This window comes from Rhinocladiella mackenziei (assembly GCF_000835555.1).
Source record: "Rhinocladiella mackenziei CBS 650.93 unplaced genomic scaffold supercont1.1, whole genome shotgun sequence".
NCBI classification, from domain to species: domain Eukaryota; kingdom Fungi; phylum Ascomycota; class Eurotiomycetes; order Chaetothyriales; family Herpotrichiellaceae; genus Rhinocladiella; species Rhinocladiella mackenziei.
Window position 1 is genome coordinate 385,697 of NW_013550604.1, and position 21,839 is coordinate 407,535.

The 21,839-nt window shown below is 50.5% G+C and overlaps 8 protein-coding genes across 8 annotated transcripts; 6 read left to right on the forward strand and 2 right to left on the reverse strand.

The window, feature by feature from the left end:
* Positions 1 to 2,571: 2,571 nt before the first annotated feature.
* On the reverse strand, positions 2,572 to 3,873 carry Z518_00138 (uncharacterized protein; the record flags this gene model as incomplete). The annotated part of the gene is made up of 2 exons (XM_013420742.1): positions 2,572 to 2,998; positions 3,230 to 3,873. 2 exons carry the CDS (start codon positions 3,871 to 3,873, stop codon positions 2,572 to 2,574), a joined length of 1,071 nt encoding a protein of 356 aa, XP_013276196.1.
* A 1,174-nt stretch (positions 3,874 to 5,047) lies between these two features.
* Z518_00139 (uncharacterized protein) lies at positions 5,048 to 6,819 on the reverse strand (the record flags this gene model as incomplete). The annotated part of the gene is made up of 3 exons (XM_013420743.1): positions 5,048 to 6,153; positions 6,272 to 6,474; positions 6,560 to 6,819. 3 exons carry the CDS (start codon positions 6,817 to 6,819, stop codon positions 5,048 to 5,050), a joined length of 1,569 nt encoding a protein of 522 aa, XP_013276197.1.
* A 1,894-nt stretch (positions 6,820 to 8,713) lies between these two features.
* Positions 8,714 to 10,202, forward strand: Z518_00140 (uncharacterized protein; the record flags this gene model as incomplete). Its single annotated transcript, XM_013420744.1, has 3 exons — positions 8,714 to 8,903; positions 8,957 to 9,113; positions 9,167 to 10,202. 3 exons carry the CDS (start codon positions 8,714 to 8,716, stop codon positions 10,200 to 10,202), a joined length of 1,383 nt encoding a protein of 460 aa, XP_013276198.1.
* Positions 10,203 to 10,754: 552 nt separating this feature from the next.
* Positions 10,755 to 11,252, forward strand: Z518_00141 (uncharacterized protein; the record flags this gene model as incomplete). Its single annotated transcript, XM_013420745.1, has 2 exons — positions 10,755 to 11,003; positions 11,070 to 11,252. The coding sequence occupies 2 exons, from the start codon at positions 10,755 to 10,757 to the stop codon at positions 11,250 to 11,252; spliced, it is 432 nt and encodes a 143-aa protein (XP_013276199.1).
* Positions 11,253 to 13,657: 2,405 nt separating this feature from the next.
* On the forward strand, positions 13,658 to 14,912 carry Z518_00142 (uncharacterized protein; the record flags this gene model as incomplete). The annotated part of the gene is made up of 4 exons (XM_013420746.1): positions 13,658 to 13,769; positions 13,822 to 13,892; positions 13,946 to 14,634; positions 14,690 to 14,912. The coding sequence occupies 4 exons, from the start codon at positions 13,658 to 13,660 to the stop codon at positions 14,910 to 14,912; spliced, it is 1,095 nt and encodes a 364-aa protein (XP_013276200.1).
* A 309-nt stretch (positions 14,913 to 15,221) lies between these two features.
* Positions 15,222 to 15,473, forward strand: Z518_00143 (uncharacterized protein; the record flags this gene model as incomplete). Its single annotated transcript, XM_013420747.1, has 2 exons — positions 15,222 to 15,311; positions 15,366 to 15,473. The coding sequence occupies 2 exons, from the start codon at positions 15,222 to 15,224 to the stop codon at positions 15,471 to 15,473; spliced, it is 198 nt and encodes a 65-aa protein (XP_013276201.1).
* Positions 15,474 to 16,019: 546 nt separating this feature from the next.
* Z518_00144 (uncharacterized protein) lies at positions 16,020 to 17,462 on the forward strand (the record flags this gene model as incomplete). The annotated part of the gene is made up of 1 exon (XM_013420748.1): positions 16,020 to 17,462. One exon carries the CDS (start codon positions 16,020 to 16,022, stop codon positions 17,460 to 17,462), a length of 1,443 nt encoding a protein of 480 aa, XP_013276202.1.
* A 1,534-nt stretch (positions 17,463 to 18,996) lies between these two features.
* On the forward strand, positions 18,997 to 21,463 carry Z518_00145 (uncharacterized protein; the record flags this gene model as incomplete). Its single annotated transcript, XM_013420749.1, has 7 exons — positions 18,997 to 19,043; positions 19,093 to 19,473; positions 19,528 to 19,718; positions 19,772 to 20,083; positions 20,131 to 20,654; positions 20,732 to 20,999; positions 21,078 to 21,463. 7 exons carry the CDS (start codon positions 18,997 to 18,999, stop codon positions 21,461 to 21,463), a joined length of 2,109 nt encoding a protein of 702 aa, XP_013276203.1.
* Positions 21,464 to 21,839: the final 376 nt, after the last annotated feature.

Genomic DNA, 21,839 nt, shown 5'->3' on the forward strand with positions numbered 1-21,839 from the left:
TATCTTCCAATTATATTGAGCCTGATTCGAATTCCTGCTTCACGCACATCTTGCCATGCCTGCCGACGGCTCTGCGTCCCAGTTTCGCTCAGAATCTGCGCCCCCACAAATCACTGGCCAAATCAAAGTTCTGGAGCCTTGAATTGGAAACTATAGGACTTCCGACGTAGAGCCTGCATATGGAGTGATTGGCGCCGCGACTACCGATTCTCATTTACCCGAAAGGAGCCCTGGAGAATGGGCTGACCACGGAGTGTACTGAACTTGTGGTCGTCGTCGAACACCAACGAAACGGTTGGTCTGGTCGTGTCGGGAGACGCAACGGATATGCGTCATCTTCTGGCCGGTGGTGGAATGACAGAGCACGAAATAATGTCGTGCTACTCCCCCCTTTCGCTGCTACATAAAGGCTGCAATGATGAAAATGAGGAAATTCCACTGGACGTGCAAGCAATACAAAGGCTCTCTAAACATTTTTGCCCAATCGTTCTACGTACAATTGGCTGCTGATGGTAAGTGTTTGTCCATCTTCCATTTCTGGTTCCGAAGAACCCGCAGGGCTCGTAGGTGGCGTCATCCAAAGCTCGTTTCTCTTATTCTATCATTTCTTTGCCTTTGCATTGTTTAACATGTGATTGCCCCTACGGCAATCCCCCATTTGGCGACTGCCTCCCACGGTCTTACAGGGTGGACTCGTGTTTACCAGTGCTATTGGAATGATCCCACCTTTCGTCCTCAGCGAACTACAGGTATGACCCACCCACGAGCGAAATCGGATGATTGGCTTTACAGGTTGATGTTCAGAATAAGGCCGGCAAGTTCCCGTCCAGCCCGGGACTTGCCCAGGACTGTTGCCTTTTTGGAAATGAGGCTCTCTATTTCACACACTGCCCCACTCTGGTGTGCAGTATACAAGTTTGCACGGATCCTCAAAGATTAAAGCTTGTGAAACATATTTACAGCCTTGATAGAACCCCGCTCATCTGCCTGTACCTCATCAGTCGCTACCCTTCTGAAAGAAGACAATGGACATCAGCCTCACGTCGCCTAGTTATATTTACTTCTCTCATACGCAAACACCCCTTCGATGACTACGGTTTTCCTTGGAATCGCCCCTCCCTCTTAGGCTGCGAATGTCCCCTCCTGATCGACTCGGTTGGGTATTCGATAGCGGGTGGACGCGGAACCATCGACAATTCTCTGGGGCTGCCTCCTGGTTCTATTTGTCCGTGTATGAAGAGCACTCAACCACAATGTCCGCATCGAAAGGAAGGATACTGGACGGGCGTCTTTCGGAAAATGTGCTGGACTGCCCTTGTGGGGTTCTTCCGCTCTTTGCTATTATGTAATGGAACGCGGCCAGCATCTTGGTCAGAGAGATGAGACAGCTTGATTGGGAAAAGGAAAATTGGTCATATTAGTCAATCGTGCATGCATTCTATGCCAATGTCAGCCGTTTCGTCCTGAGCACGCCCGGATTTCCGGTTTCCCCATCAACGCCACACCGCCTGCCATCACCCGAGAGAATATATATGGCCGTAGCAAAGCCGATCGATTTACGACAGGCTTCGCTTTCCTTCACATAGGGTGGCCACTTCTTCAGACAATCGCGCGAGCTATACGGAAAATAGCCAACACGCCGCTCGAACTGTTCACCGTCGCCTTTAGAGTGCCCACGATAACCACGACGTTCTTTGGGGCAAACAAGCCTCAGAGCGTGGCAGAAACCCCGTCGGGCAAGGATGGCGAGGTCGCCGACCGCTGCTTCACTTCGGTGGTTTGACCTGTCGACCTCTCACTCGTATTCCGCAATAGCTACTCGCCGCCACCACCGAAAGAAAAGAGGCTATTGTTATCTGAGTCATCTCGGACGTCCATGCCGTGTCCGTGCTCTCGACGCCGCCATGGTTCGATTTCACTTTTGATTTGCTGTGGATCTGAATTCGGAAAGCGAGCAAGAGACGAGGAACCGGACGTAGCTGTTTAGCCTCGCCATTGACACTGTGTGTTGTTGCAAAGGTTGTTGGTCTTCGTCGGGATCTTTATCTGTTTTCACAGCTTACCGGCTGATGTGTACGACGACGTTAATTGGTTGGCCTTTCGGCCTCATGCATGTTGAGCCGGGGCGTTGTGATGGAGTCGACCTGAAGTTCCCAAGGCGAACCCTCGTAAGATGGGCCAGGCCTTTTGCCATTCTTGTAGATCCTTCTGCTTTAGCTCAGGTAGACTAGAAATGTCAACTAACAAACAATGACAACAGGGACAGCAATAGTATCGACCGAATCGCACTCTTATCATTACGAAGTGTTCCCTCAAACAATGTCGCTGTCACAAAAATAGTTAGAAAGGAAGATGACGGTGAACGCCCCTTCGAACCTTCAGACGGCCGCTCTTGATAATGATATTCCTTCCCTTCCCACGACCAAACCTTCCTCCCATGCGATGCTATGCTCTGGTTCGTGCGTGAATTTTTGTGTCATGCCAAATGTCGTCGTCAAGCGTGCAGATTCATCAAGTCATCGTCCCGATATTTTCATACATTCCTCCGATTGCTTGCGTGGAAGTTGGTCTTCATGTGCTCACAACCTTATCAATCATCCAAGTCTTCCCATTCGCCTCTTCTTCCACAGGAAAGACTTCCCTCGCATATTCCTCAATACCCCTGTATCCTTCCCAGAGCAACCTGGCGGTATCCGTCCATCGTTTCCCGGGTTTCTGTTTACCTTTATTGCCACTGGGATTTAGGCTCTGGCCGGTGATGGTATCGCCACTCCCTTTCCTTTTTGTTTCTTGCTCAAATTCCGGTCCCGGAAAATACGGTGCATTGTAAACACCGAAGAGAATCTCTATGGCCGACAATTGTTCTCTGTACCCGTTGGGCACTGAAACCTTGACTTCGATGTCTTTGCTGAAGACGTATTTGCAGGGTCGTTCTAGTGCGCGACCAAAGGCCTGGCATACTTCGTTGGGTGTGAGGGTTTCAAAAGCGAGTGCGATCCTAACACATACGCCCATCCACAGGTTAGTTAACGTAGATACGGAAAAATTTCGACATACAATAAAAGAACAGGGAGCTTTCGAGACTACCGGGAGCTCGAACGCTGGAATTATTATCCACACCAACCGATCCCGGTTGAGAAGGGTGGCCCAGGGTTGGGGGAAATCTCGGTTGTAGATAAAGTTTCCATCAAGATACAGTGTGGGGTGGAGGTGGTAAGATTCCAAATACCTTTGTCCGTTCCATTTAGTCGGGCCGTCCTTGAAAATTTGCAGCACTGCAGGTCCGACATCATGTTCGGCGTCGAGCCATGGTAGTTTTGTGTCTGGATGAAAGGGTGCTCGCCACTCAAGACTTCCATCGTCCTTGAATTCCATACAAAACAAGGGATACGGCAAGCTGGTGAAATTATTGTTGTAGATGCCCGCATAGATGAAAGTCGCCGGTAGTCCCAGTTGTCGGATGTAATTCTCCACTGTAAATTTGCAGGCCCACTGAGGGAGAGCTGGCCACCTTGGATCATGGATCGAATGATCGGGCATGCTGCTGTAAATAAAATGCTGGATGTTTCTTTTTTTGGCGGCTTTGGCAAGAGCCTTGCCTATTTTGATCTCATCTCCGGCGAGAGGATGTGTGTTGATGAAAGCTAGTTGAGCACCTTCGAAGATCGCATCGATGAGTGCTGGGTTGTCCAGCAATGCCCCTTCGAATGTGGTCACATTGGGAAGTTCAGAAAGCTCCTCAGCTACCAGACCCTCGGACGAATACACCTGAGCGCGGACGGCATAGCCCACTGCGGTCACTGCTCGGATGACCGAGGCTGCCTGGCGACCTGTTCCATTGACGATGGCTATAGTTTTGTTCGTATTTGGCATGTGGCGAAAATCGGCCTCGTGTATGTCAGACAATGGATCCCCGAGGCTGAAAGGAAAAATTCTGCGGGAACGACAGGCGTTTGAATTCGACGTTCAGATTAGGAACTGGATGAGTGATATAGGAAGCAAGCGTTCGAAACGCTCGGGAATAGAATCGTGCCTATGGCAAGAACAGGATAGAAAAGGAAAGGGACGAGAAATATCACACAATATAACGAGGTACCAGCTTGCTGGGGACAACGTTGCTGGATTCGATGGACACTGACACCCCATCTGCCACAAGAGGCAAGAGAGTGATTGGATTCCGTGTCGTAATTTGGTCCCATTTTGAGGACCCTTGGCTGCGCAAATTCTGCAGCGAACTTTGAAAGAATCTATCACCGCCAAACCTGATGCAGCTTATTCTTTACGTAACCGGAGTTGACTGTAGCGGCGGGGTGCTGGGGCTAATGAGGACCTTTCTGAACAAGACGTTGTGGATGCCCGGTTACTGTACGAAGGGAGGAAGAACAACCCGGGATTCCATCGGTTTCCTTCAAAGCAAATGAAAGTTGCTGGGTGGAGTTGCACCACAAGGACAAAGGAGGTGACGAGAGTTGACAGTCCGATGCCGCCATATCACGACACGCTGCCCAGGCACAAGCCGGACAAATAAAATGCGGGGAGTGTTAGAAAGGCGGGGAGGAAAAGTCACCGGGGTGGTGAATCGCGCCTCGCGGAGCCCAAAAAGCGACATTGAGGACCCGTGGCATTCAGTGACGGCTGGAAATATCCCTCAAGGTTTGTCGGGAACCAGGTGTCGGGTCGGTAGTCGATGACGAACAAGCCAGCCAAAAGGTTTCTTGGTTTAGCATGGTCAATCGCAAAGCCGGGTTCCTCCGCGGACCCAGTACGCATGGGCAATCCAGCAGCCGACCATGAGCTTGGGAAAAAAAAAAGAAGGGCCACTAGGTTGCCGGCTTCCTCTTCTGCACTAGCAAGCGCACATACCGCTGCCACGAGGGCACTATGGTTAAGGAGCATTGTATTATTTGGCGATCCGGCATCGCCTGGCAGCAGGGCCCAATGGGTGAACACCGAGGCCCCCCCTCCTAGGATATTACAATGCAGCCATGTGCTGGAACGGCTGGAATCTGGCTTGCGGTCGGTCGTTTCCAGACTGACCCAGGGGGCCTCAAGGAATTTCCAGGCCGGCTTGCTTCCACACATCTGGCCTTTGACTTGCATGGAGTCTCGCCGTTTCGAGTTCTTCCGCGTGGAGATGCCCGCCGGCTTGTCGTAGAAGCAATACATGTGGCAGCAAACCCGCGTTGGCGGCCAGAAAAAGAGGTGTCCTGCCCGAACCTGTGTGGTTTCGAAGATGAACCGATGCGCCCAGTGAGAGAAGATGTCGAAGAATCGCAAGGCTGGGCCCTGTCGCTGCCAGATGAACAGGCGTGTTCCCCGAGTAGTCGGCTCGGTTCATGAGTTGACTATCATTTCGCAGCAGATCTTTGACCTTTTCAATATCCCCACTAGCGATGGCATACGCAATGGCGGTAAGCTGGGTGACGGGAGATGACAACTCGCCCGTAGGGTGACTGAATATCGTCCCGGCATTCTCAGACAACTCACCTCGGATCGATATGGCCATGTCTTTGGCGACCGACTCCGGGGTTGCTCCGGGAAGCGCCAGAAGGTACGACAATTTGGTCAGAGCAGCTTCACTTGTCATATCTCCACCTGCAACAACACCGGCACGGCCAAGAACCATTCCCGGTGCATAGAGTGGATTGACGCTGCCAGTCAGACATTGCGTGACATTCACGATCACAATGCCTCGCTGCACCGCATCTGAAATGACTTGAGTCATCTTATTGTCGTGCCCACTGGGTGCATTTCCCGCACCAAACGTTTCGAGAACCAAACCACGCAAGCCTTCGGTTCGCAGAACGGCTTCCACCATTTTTGGTTTGATGCCTGGGAAGATGCGCAAACACGCCACGTGATGAATCTCGAGGTCCGATTGAATGCTGAACGCTTGAAGTGATGTCGACCTTGTGACAAGGTTCCATGCAACTTTAGTATCCATAGCAGTGATTTTGGCCAACGGAGCCAGATTGGGAGACGCAAAGGCATCGAACGCGCTGGCAGACACCTTCGTAGCCCGATTTCCGCGGAACAGAGTCGAATTGAAACAGAGACACACCTCGGGGATCATGAAGTGGCCAGCAATGTCCAGTGAGTCGAGGAGGTTTTCTAACGCATCGTTCTTGCGTTCCGAAAAGGGAACTTGAGATCCTGCCAACAAGTCAGCACCTTTCAGTCGCGGTTTCCTTCCTCAGAGAGAAATTATATGAACTGGAAGAAATGATGGGGAAATGTCCTACATCCTCTTCCTTGAAGGCTTTCAACGTACCGGTCAGTATCACCGGCTTGCCCAAGTTCTGCAGCATGAAACTCAGAGCCGAGCAGGTGTATGCTAAGCTATCAGTGCCATGAAGGACGACAAAACCGTCAAACAATTGGTAGTTGCGGAAGATTGTCTGGGCGATTTCCGCCCATCCCTTGCTGTCAATCGACGAGGAATCAAGGAGGGTCTCGAATTCCAAGACGGCATATCTAAATCTGGATCAGCAGAACAGGATCCAGGAGAAAGTACAAGTATTTTGATTTCCTCTCGGGGGCGTGACTTGATCTGACTTACCGAATACGTTTGCCGTAGACACTGGTTGGCGTTCGCAGACTCTGCAGCTCGCCCAGGCCTTCAGGTCCATCGTGAAACCTCACCTCGATGGAATCGTGCGTCTCTCCGTCATTGAATTCCGGTCGAGGTGCCATGCATCGTTCTAGAAAATTCCGTGCTGGAACGAGGCCGTTTGGGGATTTTTGCATACAGATGGTTCCTCCAGTCATGATTATCAAAACTCTCGCTTCTGGCACATGGCCCTGGAACATATTGCTCATCACTGCAATAAGTCAGCGTGAGAAGATTCAACATGCAGCATGCCGCATGTGACATATCGCTCATACTTCTCATCAAAGGATTCGGTGGTTCCCCATACGTGGCTATTGCTGGTCAGACAGGTTTTGGGCTTTTTCTGATATGAAACAACCAACCAGCCATTTTATCGACGATCGAGGAGCATTCACGCGGACGCCATACACGTTGCCACTATGTCGGCATCTTAAAGACTCTTAGTAACCCGGGTTATCATTCATTGTCGAGTAGAAAAATTTGCTGGTTACAGGCGCCCTACTCCGAACTGTGGCAAGGAAGTTTTAGTGGCACGGGTACCAACATTCATAAGGAACGTGATTTGGTAAGCCAAGGAGCAGTTCTCTGTGTGTCATTTTGACTCGGCGCCCTGTAGTTTCATGACAGGCTCGGAACTCGATCAATTGCATGTTCAAGGCATGAACATTGAACTGCTGACTTTCTAGCTCGCTAGTAGACAATAACCGACATCTAATTTGATAGGTTGATGGTGAAGCCCCTTTCTTAACGGCAACCTAGCGCCACAATTAGCATCATGAAAGAATAGTTCTTGACAACATCACTTCTTCAGCACTCAATGGGGCTGAGCGACTGGTTCACGCAACACTGATCGTGCCCCCAGTCAAATAGTTGTGGCAAGTCCTCTCAGTGAGCATGTTCCAATGGAATATTTCCATCTGCCTGCGACGGGTTAACGGACGTTTGTGGACATTAGCACGCGGCAACTTGCAGAGATGATGACGGAGAAACTGCAAGCCACGCGTGCAACAAAGAAAAGACGAGTCGGGGAAATGGCCCAGGACTTTTTCTGCATTACCGCCTGGCAAGCAAGATGGAAGGTGACCCGCAGGAATTGAGATGTCACCTGGTGGCTCAGCCATGGTTCCGTAGCAGCTGCAGGCTCTGAATCTGAGATGCAAACAAATGGATGCCGAGGAAATTGGGTGGACCTCTTCGTGCGTTGAATATTGTCTCCACTGTCTGCCATGCCCCCTTTAGGGTTGCTGACCGTGTCCTGCAGCGGCGTCTGACCTGTTTACCTTTCCTCTCATGAAGCCTGGATGTATTGTTCTGTTCCTCCCGAGCCGCTTTTTCTTTGACCCCAATTGCAACTCAACTCAAGAGGCAGTGGCAAACTATGACAGTCCTTTGGGACTAGTTGACAAGCGCCCGGCGGTTTGTATTGGTCCATTGCTCTTGTGAAAAAGTGCGATTGTGGTAATATTGTCTGTGACGATGAGAGTCCGGTTGTTGTGTCACTGATCATCTGCGCAAATCCCGATGCTGTCAGTGAATGGGACTTGGTCATTGTGAATGAAGTGGCAGATGCATCAGTTGAAGCACCGAGAAGAAGACGAAAGCGGCTGGGAGGGGCCACCGTCGCTTGCCGAAGATATTGACGGTGGCCACGAAGTGACGAACGAGTGACGGGGACGAAGAGGATTGCGAAGAGTCTTCTTTAACACCGGAGCCGCAAAGGACACAAAGAGACCATAGACCTGGATTCTCGTCACCGCAGAGGAGTGAGACGTTGTGGAACCGGGATCTGAGAGGTTCATCGAGGCTCAGTAAATCAACGCGCGCTCCTTCATTGTCACGACCTCACCGGATGACTGACTGCCAATTAACTCACTGCTCTCACTTCTTCTTGCGCAGCCCTTTATCAACCATCACAAATCTCGCAAACTGCAAACCGTTCAATCTCCATCATCCTGTGCACCCAATCCTGTCCGTCGTTACACACCTCTCCTTCTGACATTTGCTCGCCACGACAACCATCATACCACAACTGAATTGCGACAATCATCCCGTCCCAACCAGTCTCTCCCTCTTAATCTACAAACTCCCACGACCTTGTGCGAAATGGCGAAATTCAAAGTGCATCACTTCACTCCAAACCTGTTGGCTATCGCACTTATCCTCTTGTTCATCGTCCCAACCGAGGCTTTCTTCCGTCATCTCTGCTTTGGCGAGTTGGGAAATGGACGAGTCGACCCGATCATGTCGCCAGGTCGCCCTTCGCAGCATCTCCATGTTAGTTTTGGTGCATCGAGTGAGTACCAGAGTGTAGAACCAAGAAAGGAACAAAGTCTTACGCCGCTGCAGGCTTCGGATTCAACCCGACCATCGATGACCTCCTGGGCTCAAAATGCACCAGCTGTTCGATTCTTCAAGACCACTCTGTCTACTGGGCTCCGCGTATGTACTTCCAACACGCAAATGGCACGTTTGAAATGGTTCCAACCTCAGGTGGAATGACCGTGTAAGCGAGCATAATTTCGAACCCAGAAGTGAACCCCCCTTTAACGCCAACAGATATTACTTTACTGAAGGACCAGGCAACGGTGTAGAGGTGGCTGCATTTCCTCAGAACTTCCGAATGATCGCCGGGAACTCTAACAAGCGCGCATTCTATGGTCCAATGCCCGATCCCCCCATAGCAGAGTGGCTGGACAGTGATCGAACTCAGCAATCACTCATGGAAAAGGCGACCGGATTCAACTGTCTCCATTATAACACTTCCCCAAACGAAGGCGCCAGAGAACACCACGGACTTCGAGACAAGGCCTTTATTGATGCCAACTGCTATAATGGGATCCGAGGAGAATTAATGTTTCCCTCGTGCTGGAATGGAAAAGATCTCGACAGCGATAACCATACCACACACGTTGCATATCCATACGAGGTCCAGTACGGCGACTGTCCTGAAGGGTTCCCTGTGAGACTCCCGGTTCTGTTCTACGAGACCATTTACCAGACACCTCTTTTTAAAGGGATCGATGGCGAATTCGTCTTTTCGAACGGTGATCCAACGGGGTTCGGCTATCACGGAGACTTTATGTGCGCATGGGAGGACGGTGTGCTGCAAAGCGCCATCAACAACACAGCCTGCACATCTCCTGCGAGCCAAGGAGTCCAGGAAGCGTGTCCGGTCTTCAAGATCCAAGACAGCGGAAGTTGCACACGGTGTAAGATGGAAGTCCCGGCCGTTCTCCAAGAGGAGCCAATCAACCTCATTTCGGAGCTCCCTGGGAAAGTCGCAGTCCAGTCGGGACCTGAGTCAGCCACCGTGCCAGGACATAGTTCTTCGTCAACCACGGCTTCCCCGCCTCATCCTCCACCTGGACCAACAGCTTCGATGTCTCAACCGTATTCAAATGTCGCGACACCAGCGACAACATCCAATTCCGAATGTCAACATACATACACCAGCCATGGCATGGAAGTGAACCTGCTGTTGATCGAGGAAACAGTAACGGTCACAATACCTGACAGCGCGACCTCATTGGCAGGCCAGCATAAGCGTCACCTGCACCAACATGGCCACCGAGATGTTCGAGCTAGGCTCTGAGGACGGTTATATTCATATAGCCTGCCAGAATGGCGTACTGGGTTATTATCCAGACAAATCCCCCACATGTCCTGGGAAAAATTACCCATAAAGAATGACCACATCGCGAGGTATCAGGAGCGCAATGACGTTTCGAAAACGCCGATGAACGTTGAACATTGAATGATGCGTGAAGCGGGTGGGAACGCCATGATGTGATCAGATTAAATCGATCTGTAAGCTGATAGCTGACAACACACGAATCAATGAAATGAGCTTGAAATGTGGCGGACAATGTTATCTCGATAACTCATCGATCATTCTGGAGTGGTTCCGAACATGGATAGATATTCGGTCCCCATGCCTTATACTAAAACTCTCGCCGGATGCTTGATATCTTGCGGCCACACGGGTCCAAATCAATTTTGCATTCCGAGATTCCGTACGGCGCCGTACAAAATATCTCATGCAGCCGAGCAAATCCGACTTTTCTTTCTTCATGTGGACTCAAGTATGATGAGCTCTGCTCTCAGTTAATGGTGTTGTCCTTCTGCAATTTGGAATTGAACGAATATGGCATCGACTACTACTACCTCCGGGAAGAAAGACGCGGCAGCCATCATCGCCTCCGCATCTCGACATACGAAGCCTCCACAACAACCCACGTTTAAAAACGACAACCAAAAGGCCATCTGGTGTGAGACGCAATGGACGAATTTGACCGTGCAAGCGAGAAAGCTTGAGCTGCCCACGTTGCCCTATTTCGATCCAGAGACCATGCTCCTGTCGAAAGAAGTCAACCATAAGCTTTGGAGTCAATTGGTAGGTTGTGGTGCACGACCAGGGATCGCACTATTATACGTCCATCGCGCTCACGACTCCATTCAGGGGAGGTTATGGGACTACTTGGGCCCTGATAGGGCTCCTTACGCGACGCCGGTTTTGCTCGAAGGAGGCGAGGTTAGGTGGCATTCATACCTTAACCGAGATCGGGGCGAAGAGGTAGAGATTTACGATCGAGCCGTCGATGCCTTTATGAGCGAGTCTAAACGTACGGAAGATTACGACTGAATGCGTTTGCACCTGAATCCTTGACACGGTTCCCGGCGAAGCCTGCAAAGATCAACTCTCCTGCAATCACGCTGAATCTTCGATTGGAGCTTGGTTCGTTCAGGCTGAGCAGTACTGGAGAAGGCCGGAGAAGAAGGTACGACGGTGAAGAAGTCCGCACAGAATGTAATGAGGAGACTCATGTCCTATCATTGTGTAAACTGGATGAGCTTGATTCGGGGAGCTGGGAAGGCCGGATTCTGTGATGATGTACTCCACGCTGACCAAAAATCCAACTTTCAGAGTGTACGAATAGATTCAATTGACTCATGCTGTCCAAACTTGCCACAACGATATTCCTATTGTCCTCAGACTGGGATCCGGAATCTCCAAGCTCACGAGGTGTGTAGGAAAGGGACCAACGATGAGGTATTTGAAGAATTAGACCATTTTGGACAAGAGGAATCATTACCGGTTTAGGCCAGGATGCGCTAGCTATGGCCGAAAGTCTCTAATATTATTCACATAATTTGCACCTCATCAAAGCTCCAGTCTTTCTAGCCTCGACGGCCTGGAAGCTCGATGATCTCGCATTCGTTCCAATATTGCATCTCATGCCGACTAATCCTCCCAGACCCTCTGTCCTCAACCCTCAATTACTTGTTGGTCACGCAGGAGCGGTGACATTGCCGCTACAGCTACCTTGTGCGATGAACAAAATGATATCTCCATCCCTCCAGGAAAGTCCGGCTGATTTGTCCTTATCTGATGCTGTCGATTCCATCTCGCACAGATCATCGCCATTGCGCATCACTTCCCAGAGGCGGCCTTGTTCCTTTCGAGTCCTTCCTCAGAGTGTACCTGCCGCAATCAAGTCTCCTGTTCGAATCGGGCACCCACCAGCTGTGTGACGTGCACACATCTGGGGAATTGAAAATACCATGTTCTTGGTATCACATTCCATCATTGCATATTGCCTGGACCAGCTTCAGATATTTGGCCTTCACTAACCTAGGATACTCATCTTCAAGCGAAACCTGAATTGAAATTTATATACTGGCTCCTTTTTTGTTATGATTCAGGTATGGGAGCGCGGGGCCCGGCACTGTACGATCCGGACTCAGCATTCATCGTCTTATAGGAATATGGCGAATGACTCATCTTTTGCAGAGGAATGGACCGCAAATGGCTCGATGGCCTCCAAGGGAACGACCCACGTCGATGCGGTAGTGCAAAAGCTTCTCCGAGGATATGCTCTTTTGCCTCATCGACATCAATGGAGCGCCTCATCTCATTGCCACGTCCGGTGAAAGCGGCAAACTCGACTTCGAAGTTAAGTTTCTGACATGAGCCAAATGTTGGTTTTCCGTCAACGACGAATTGTCCTTTTAACCGACGAACCGATGTTCCAGAAACGACGACGGATGAAGCCCCGGTTGTGATAGCCAACAGGTAGATGGACAAAATTGACGGAAGGCATGCTCCAGGCCGGAAGATATCAGAGTTCTGCTCCAATGACTCTAGCTATATCTTTCCGGTTATGTGTGAAACCAAAGTTGACTCCTCCATTTTGCGCATGGTGCAATCCAACGAAGAAGCCGGTAGAGTTGCCGATTGTCACTGGACGACCCCTGGACATTAGGACAAGCATGCCAAGGCAGCAAGCCGGCACTCTTCGAATCACCTGCGAGGAGCATGTTGCCTTGAGAGCTCCTCAAAGCGCGATTAAGAGATGCATTCCGCAAGAGAACAATCGTCTTGTTTCTTTGACCTTGGTCATCACACAGGACCGGCCCAGGTGATGTGTCCGTTCCGTTTTCAGGAGCTCCTACTGCGAAGTCCTCACTTGTTGATGGACATCCCTTCTAAGTGTGGCATAAACATTCCAGCTCGAATTTTCAAGCGTGCCGGAATCGAATTTGATTGCTGCAAAGGCCCCATCGTGGGTCAGAACCTCCAGATCTACAGTAGCATGAACTCCCCAATGGCCACTCCAATACGCGGGCCCTGCGTCATCCTCAGTGTTGAACGCACTATATGACAGATTCTGCAAAGAAAAATCCGAATCTTGTCGAAGTGGAATCCACGAAGTCAATGCTATTTGTGATGATTGAAGAAGAGGCGCGGACTCTCAGGATCAGATTCAAGAAAAGGACACAAGCACGCCGGCCAAAGCAGTGTGTGACGCTTGGAGTTCCGAAATGATCTGACCAGTCGAGTGCATTGTTGTTTTGACGCATCGGAATATCACGTGTGGACAAGGGTGAAGGTCAACCCCAGGGACAGGTATACCCCATTTTCCGTATACACGCGACGAAGATGCAACATAAATGTGCTTCTAGTTCCAGACAATCCGGGGTATTGGCCTCCAACTCGTCTTGGAGACCCCGGATCGTCCATACCTGAGTCAACTACCAATTCCAAAGATGGAGTCCAAGATGGGATCCCAGACTGCGATTCACCATGAACAAGAGTTTCACGAGAAAAGCCATCCTCATCCGGCGCATGGCATAGTCGATGCAGCTCATTTATTTCAAGGTATGCTGGTTGAGCTTATGTGGCATTGCAGAGATTGCTTACAAAGTATTAGAGGACAGTAGCGGCAGGGTGACCGGAAGACTTCTCATTCCACGACCTACTGAAGATCCAAAAGACCCGCTGGTCAGCGCCTCCTGCGACCGTCCGGATCGTAACAAGGCTGACGAAGTGTTTAGACTTGGAGCCTATGGAGGAAACATCTCGCCCTGGCGACAATTTGCTTTTTTGTATTTTTATCCAACTACATAACAGCGTCCATCACCCCGATTCTGGTTCATATCATCCAAGATTTTGAGGTTAGTCTGACCAAAGCAAGCTACCTCATCACATTCAATATTCTGTTCTTGGGAATTGGGAACCTGTTTTGGATCCCACTGTCGTTGAAAATTGGGAAGAGACCAGTCCTTTTGCTGAGCTCAGCCATCTTCTTTGCGTCAAGTATTTGGGCTGCAGTGGCTCAATCATGGGGGTCCTTATTTGGAGCCCGCATCATACAGGGGTTTGGGGCCAGTTCGTCGGAGGCCCTGGGGCCCTCTGTTGTTGCAGATCTCTATTTCCTGCACGAAAGAGGAACCAAAGTGGGAGTGTACACTTTCATGATTGCAGGTGGCAGTGCCCTGGGGGGTACTTTCGCTGGCCTCGTGGCCGACGCGAACCCAGATTGGCGTTGGGTCTTCTGGATGAATACTATCTTGACCGGCGTTTGTTTCCTGAATACGGTTCTGTTTCAGGCCGAAACAAACTTCCAACGACCAGGTGAATTTGAGACTGGCGAGGGACTCGAATCATCTCGGCTGGCAAGCATCCGAGCTCGAGCCAATCCCAGTTGGTTCAAATCGCTCAAGATCACATCGTGGTACGATAGGTATGCTGATCGGTCCGTAAAACTCCACATGGGACCTGTGGCTGACCTCTTTCAGAGAAACCTCCATCTGGTGGCTGTGGTGGAGACCGTTTCTCATGCTTCAGTATCCAGCTGTCGTTTGGGGTAGTATCACTTATGGAGTTACTCTCGGCTGGGTGGTGTTGCAGCAAACTGCCAATGCGTCAGCTTTCCCGGAGCTTTATGGGTTCAGTGAACTCGCTGTTGGCAACATCAACCTTGCTGTGAGTCCATGGTGTCTGATTGACTTCCTCTGCTAACGAAGAAAAGAATCTCGTTGGGGCAGTGGTGGGATGTTTGGCCGGGGGGCCACTGAGTGATGATGTCGTCAGCATCATTGCAAGGCGTCGTGGAGGCTATTTCAAGCCTGAGTTTCGCTTGTGGTGTCTCATTCCACCCTTTCTCTTTGGACCTGTAGGCCTCCTGCTTTGGGGGGGAGGACTCCAAAATCACCTGACTTCCATGGTTGCTATTGCAGGGTCCGGCATCACTTACGGAGTGCTTTGTGCCGTCCCCGCTGTCGGGATGACATACGTTGTCGATTGCTATCGTCCGTTGGCCGAGAAACGATGACGATCTTAACGGCATTCAAGAACACCTTTGCATTTGCGCTCAGCTTTGGGGTTGTTCCATGGTTGGAAAGAGATGCCTTCTTGAAGGTGAGTCACCATTGTCGCTGGCAACCGTGAACTGCAAGGCTTAGAATTCGCCAGGTTGCCGGATGGAATACTCTGATCGAAGGTCTCATCTTCCTCACCACGATCCCGATGTACATGTTTGGTGCGCGACTGAGGAAATGGACAAGTCAATTTGAAGTGTAATGCTCTAGATAAGGACGAGATGGCCTGATTGAGACGTGAAAAGAAGGAGGGACAGTTTCCAAGCAAGGCTTCAGTTACAAGTGCTCACTACTTTGAGATGATTTTGATGTAAATCTGCGTCTCGATCATTCCAGTCCTTTGGAAAACCTCATCTAGTCCGTATTTCTCTCGGAGAGAATTGGCTCTAAAATCCAAATCCCTAGGGCTACGGGTCGAGGAACTATACACGATGGCACAAGCAGCCTTAGACTAAATGCTCGAACTATCTTCTGGCCGCTTTTGACCGGTAAATCAGGTGTTTGACCTGTAATCAACCCCACACATTGTCCGACTCTGGTTGCTGGAGCCTTGCCATCCATGGCACGCACGGGTTCTGAGAAATGAAAGCGCAGCGGCGAATCTTGGTGGTCATCATGGTGTCACTCCGCACGAACCTGATGGGTTCTGAGTTTCGTTTATTATAAAGAGAATGTGACTGAGATTTCTCAAACAACGCTGAGTCAGTCCATGGGCCCGGTCCTGCTGGCCCCCCTTCGACGAACAGCCATGGGAGGAAATTATCTGATCCAAAATGCGACCGTCGTCTCGATAGATCCTTCAATTGGAAGCGTTCCCAATTGTGACGTGCTCATCCGAAATGGAATCATTTCGGCTGTCGCCCCCAATCTTCAGGCATCACCAGACTGCATCGTGATTGATGGAACGAACTCTATTGTGTCGCCGGGTTTCGTGGATACGCATAGACATACCTGGCAGACCCAGTTACGGACGATTACTGCCGACTATGTCCTGTCCGACTACGTCCTGAACATACGCAATGTATATGGCTCTTGCTACACCGCCCATGACGCCTATCTGGGCAATTACTGCGGAGCTCTCGAGTCGATTGACAATGGCATTACGTTCTTGATTGACCATTCTCATATCATGAATTCTCCTGATCATGCAGACGCCGCGATCAGAGGGCTCAAAGATTCAAAGATCAGAGCTGTCTTCTGCTATGGCTTGTACGAGAATCCATCATGGGATGGATCTTGTCTAGTCGAAGAACAGCAGGAAAATGATCCTGAGTGGAGGCTGAAGGATGCCAAGCGGGTAAAGGAGACGTACTTTAAGTCCAACGAGTCTACAGATCTTGTGCGGTTTGGATTTGCTCCGGCAGAAATTGAAAGATGTACGATCCAACAAGCGGTCAGTGAGGTCGAATATGGAAGATCGTTAAATTCAGCCGTCATCACTGGCCATGTGGCCATGGGGAAATACGACCGGGGCGTTCACCTCGTCCGACATTTCGAACAGAGAAAACTCCTGGGCCCAGATCTTTTGTTCAGCCATTGCGCCGCTTTGCAAGATGACGAGCTCGAGGCTGTGAAGAAGAGTGGTGTTTCACTGTCCAGCACTCCAGATACAGAGCTTCAAATGGGAATGGGTCAGCCCGTTGCCTTCAGAGCACGAAAGTATGGTTGCATAGCCAGCATCGGGATTGACATTACCTCCAACAACCCTGCGGATATGTTCCAGCAAATGCGTTTGCTCCTTCAAGCCCAACGACATTTGGAGAATGAGAGTCATCCCGGCCCACGTCCTGGTGTCACTCAGCGATGCGAAGAGGTTCTAGGAATGGCCACCATGGGCGGAGCAGAAGCTGTTGGACTCAAAGATGTGATTGGCAGCATCACTCCAGGGAAACGGGCTGATCTGCTCATTACTCGCTGTGATTCAACGAGACTGACGCCGGTCCATGATCCTGTTGCGGCACTCGTGCTCTATGCAAATGGCTCTGATGTCGACACGGTGCTCATCAACGGTGAGATGGTGAAACATAAGGGCCAGTTGACAGGTGTGGACTGGCCAAAAATGCGCAACGAGCTTCGAGACTCTGCGGCAGCGATCATGGAACGTTCCAGAAAAGCTCCCGTGGCAGAGTTGAAGGCTGGCGTCACGGCACTCATGCGAGCTCGAGCAGGCGAAGGAAAAGGACCCAAGTAGGAAGCCCGTGGCTCTTGTCGTGTACAGAGAATGAATCTATCATACGGAACCGCCTAGATATGATTAATGTAAACGGTGACCATCATCTCGTTAGTGCAGCTTATAAATTTAAGTTTCCAGGTTTTCTATCGACATTACATACATGATATTCGCGGAGGAATGGGAGAGTGGCCAGTCAACTCCTCTCTGGTCTATCCAGCCTAACTTCCAAAGTTCCAGTGATCTTCTAGATCTGTGAAATAGGGTTATGGCTCGCGCGATCCTCCATCTATCGCTATACTGGCGATATAGGACTCTGGGTGGAAATACCCAAAAGAAAGGCCCCCTCCTATAGTCCATCTCGGACGAACTCATAGATGGGGCGCCGCAGCCAGTGAAAGCTTCAGCCACACAAGTTCAACTGCAGAAGAGTTTGAATCATTGACCTCCTAACGACCCCTCAATTCTATCGGTTTGACTAAAACCGAGTGTGCCCATTCCTTGATAGGTCAACCACGATTTGGTGTCAATTTTGAAGCAGTTTTTGGCGGAATAAAATATCAACCTAAAATTTTTTTATTTTGGAATCAGCTGGTTGTGGCTTGGCGTTGTGTGGCGAGCCAAGACCGTCGTGTTGGCCAATCACGCTGGTCAGTGGCTTGGCGCCTCGCGTGATCACGTGGCATCCCCTTGCCGCGCCGTCATCGGATCCAATCCGTGGGCCGAGGGGCACGCTACTCGATAGAAGTCGAGCCACGGATCAGATCCAGTCTGTAGACCACCCAGAGAAGCTCTACTAATCAAATTCGAGGCTCGATTTGATTTGATTGTCAGTCTGTCCTGTATCGGAGAACCCTCGAGGGTCTCACTTCCCACAACCCTGGTGCCGATGAGGTTTATGGGAAAGGTTTTTGTCATTTCTTTTGTGGCTGATTGGTTCGACCGCAGTCAAGTTATGTGAACATGAATAAGAGGACAGCCTTGCAGCCTTGCCACTAGTTCTGCAATCTGATTGGCTGAAACCTGACCACTGCAAAAACAGGGACTTCCTTGTAGTGCCCCTGTTGTTGGCATTCCACATTGGGTTTAGCCTAGTCACGTGCACCGCAGCCTTCGTGGCTTGCCCCTCGCTCAGATAGATTCAATCAATCCTCAGTCCTGCACCTGTCGACCATTTCAATGCTGAATCGCTTTGTTCTCCAACTAAAATGTTTCATCGAGGTATCCCTTGTTATACGAAACACTATGTACGTGGGCATGTCGTGAAAACATCTCTGATTGCTGTCATGCTGACTTCAGTATTTTCCGACCTCCAAGCCATTTTTCCGAACTCCATATTCCGGACTATACACTCCCATTTTTTCCTGCATCATTCAGTCCTCCTCTCCCCATTGTCTTTGAAACGGGCTCCGCCATTTTCGACCAATATCACACACATGAACTGTGAATTTCGATCCGTTATCGGAAAATCCTCATGTTGGCCGGATCAGGGCGACCCAGGAAGGCGTGTAGCCAGTGTAAGAGTCAAAAGGTGGGGTGCCTGAATAATAGCACCATGTCATATCCTGTTCTGAACATGGCTGGAAATAAGGCTGATATCAGGTTAGGTCCGCTGTTCAGGAGACAGACCGGCTTGCAAACGGTGTTCGAGGTTGAGGCACACCTGCATCTACGGAGTCAACACTCCCGAAGTACAGAAAATTTCCAAGGCATCTCAGCAGACCAGCACGGCAGACCATTGCCCTCCGTCAGCATCATCCCTCTATGATCGAGACAGGAATTGTGTGATCAGTCAGAACTCCGGGCAGCTTGTAAACACGGCACACTCGGCTGTTCCGACCCGGTTGGTCTCAATATCAGATGAATATTGTCTCGGAATCCCCTCTTCCCTGGTGCGGACCTTGGTTGAAGTGTATTATTCACACGTCTACAATGCTTCTCTACTGTTGCATAAGAGATCATTTCTTGAAGCTCTTGCTTCCGGCACAGCTCGACCTCATGTTGTTCTGAGTGTTTGTGCATGGGCCTCGAAGTATGGCTCGTCTACCCGCTTCCCACGAAACATTGGCTAAGGCTCGGTGTCCAGTTTTTATCGCGACCACAATGATGAAGCTACCCTCAAAGATCATGGCTTTAGCACAGAATGGGCCGAGCGGGCAGGGAAACTCGTGTTTCAAGAGGTCGAGAACCCACATGGGGACAGCATTGTGACGTTCATGAATCTTGCACTTTTCTGGTATAGTCAAGGGTTATGGCGAAGGTCGTACATACACAAAGGTAGAGCCACGATTGCCCCTCCCCGGCGTCATCGGCACTAACTGAGTCCCGAGGAAACGGGACCCAAACGGCCTATCTCCTTGGTTTCGGAACCGAAAGACCGAATGCCGACGATTCGTGGGAATCAGAAGTATGTCGTCGACGTTTCTGGTCCTGTTATCTTATGCACTGCCATGCCTCGGAGTCCTTGTTTGCACTTGAAGCAGGGGAGACGGTTTTGAAGCTCGCATTGCCGTGGCGTGAAGAGGACTTCGATGCTGGCATTCCAACACGTCCCAAAGCCACGCTGGATTCCGGTCCCAGCAATGGCGGCATCTTCTGTGAATTGGTCAAGGCTTTAACATTTTGGCACGTGCTATCTTTCGGTGGCTGCTTATCCTTGTCCAATGCTGACTTGGATTCAGGTCGGCAGTGAACAGCTTGGTCAAATCTCCCGAATCCAGCATCAGCACCAGAGTCACCGCCATCCACGCGCTACACGATCGCATATCAGACTGGTGGGACAAAATTCCGGCCTCGCTACGAATGACACCGTCCTCCATATGCGGAGTCCCCCAAGATGCTCTTCCTAACTTGCTCCTCCTCCACATCGTCCACCATCAGTGTCTTTGCGCTCTACACTCCTCAATCGTACCTCTGTTCTGCTGGAGCCCTGGAGACAACAGCTGGTTATCGGCTCGCCAGTTCTCGGCTCAGGTGGCATACGAGCATGCGTGTGCAGTATCTGCGCTGATCGACTCGGTCATCGCAAACTATCCTAGACTCGGAGCGATACCGAGTTTCGTCTCGTATGCTGCGTACTGCGGCTGTGCCATCCAGATTCCCTTCATGTGGAGTTCGGATTCGTTGATCAGGGAGCGAGCGCATGCCAATGTCAAGGCGAATGTCCAGATGATTCACACGTTGGCAAAGTATTGGAAATTCTCGGCGTTACTGGTACGAAAAGCCGCCTCCCCCCAGAGATCCGAGTCAATCAATCCATGTCGGAACTGATCAATTGATGCTCTGTATAGGAAATCCATGTCCGATACCTTTACAAAATCCACGCGCGAAATCCAATAGTCCTCGAGAACGAACCTCAGTTCATCGACGCCAAGAAATTGACAAGTTTTAAAATCAACGCCGTGTATGCGCGCGAATCGATTCTCGGCCACAATCGTATCCTCTGGACTAGAGGGAATGGGTATGCGAAACAGGGAGAGGAAGTGACAGATTTGGGGATCGAAGGCGAGAATGATGCGCAGTCCTCCAATTCCATGACGGCGACGACGGGGCAGGATGGTAAGTCAAACTCAACGTTCTTTTCTTTTCTCAAAGGGAAGTTATAGGAGACAAACTGACAACTTGATATCTATTAAGGCACAAGAACCATTAGACCGCAACCTCGGGTACCCTCCCCTTCTTCAACCACCTTGCACCCTTCGTATTCATCCACATTCCGTCAAGAATCAGCACCAGCTCCGCCTCCATCCATCCCTCCCGGGCCCGGCTCTGAAGATCCTTACTCCCAACGTCCGACTGCATCCATACAACCTGAAGTCTACCCCCCGGAAATGCACACGATCGATTTCTTCCGCCCATTCCTTGACCCGGAAATGCTTGACCTGTTCCCTCACGGCGAGGTACGGGATTTCTTGCACTTGGACACCAGTCCGTTGAGTTTGGATTTTTTCGATGCCTGGGCGCCAGAGGGTAGGTCTTCGGCGGCGGTCTCTGCGCCTGAGTTGGGAGGGGGAGGGCAATAATGGGAGGACAAGTGTATCTATTGTAGCGGGGCGCTACGTGCACAGATGATGTAAAGGGAAAGCAGACATGCGTGGGCAGAAAGCTGGGGAGTGCATCCAGTCTTTCTTAGTTGGGTTTTACACATACACGCGAGGAGACACAGAACATAGAAAAATGACGAAATGAGAGCTTCGTGTGTGGTTGCTCCATGATCCTGACGCCGACATCCCCCCTGCATGGCAGGCACTCAGGTGCCAAACCGTTCATCACCATCACACTATTTATCGCTGGTTGACTTTGACGTTGGTGGATTCGATCTTTTGAGGGCTGTACATAGCAGGACAAGAAAGTTGTTGGTTAACATGTTTTCACGATGAGCCTGGAACGTAGTTCCTC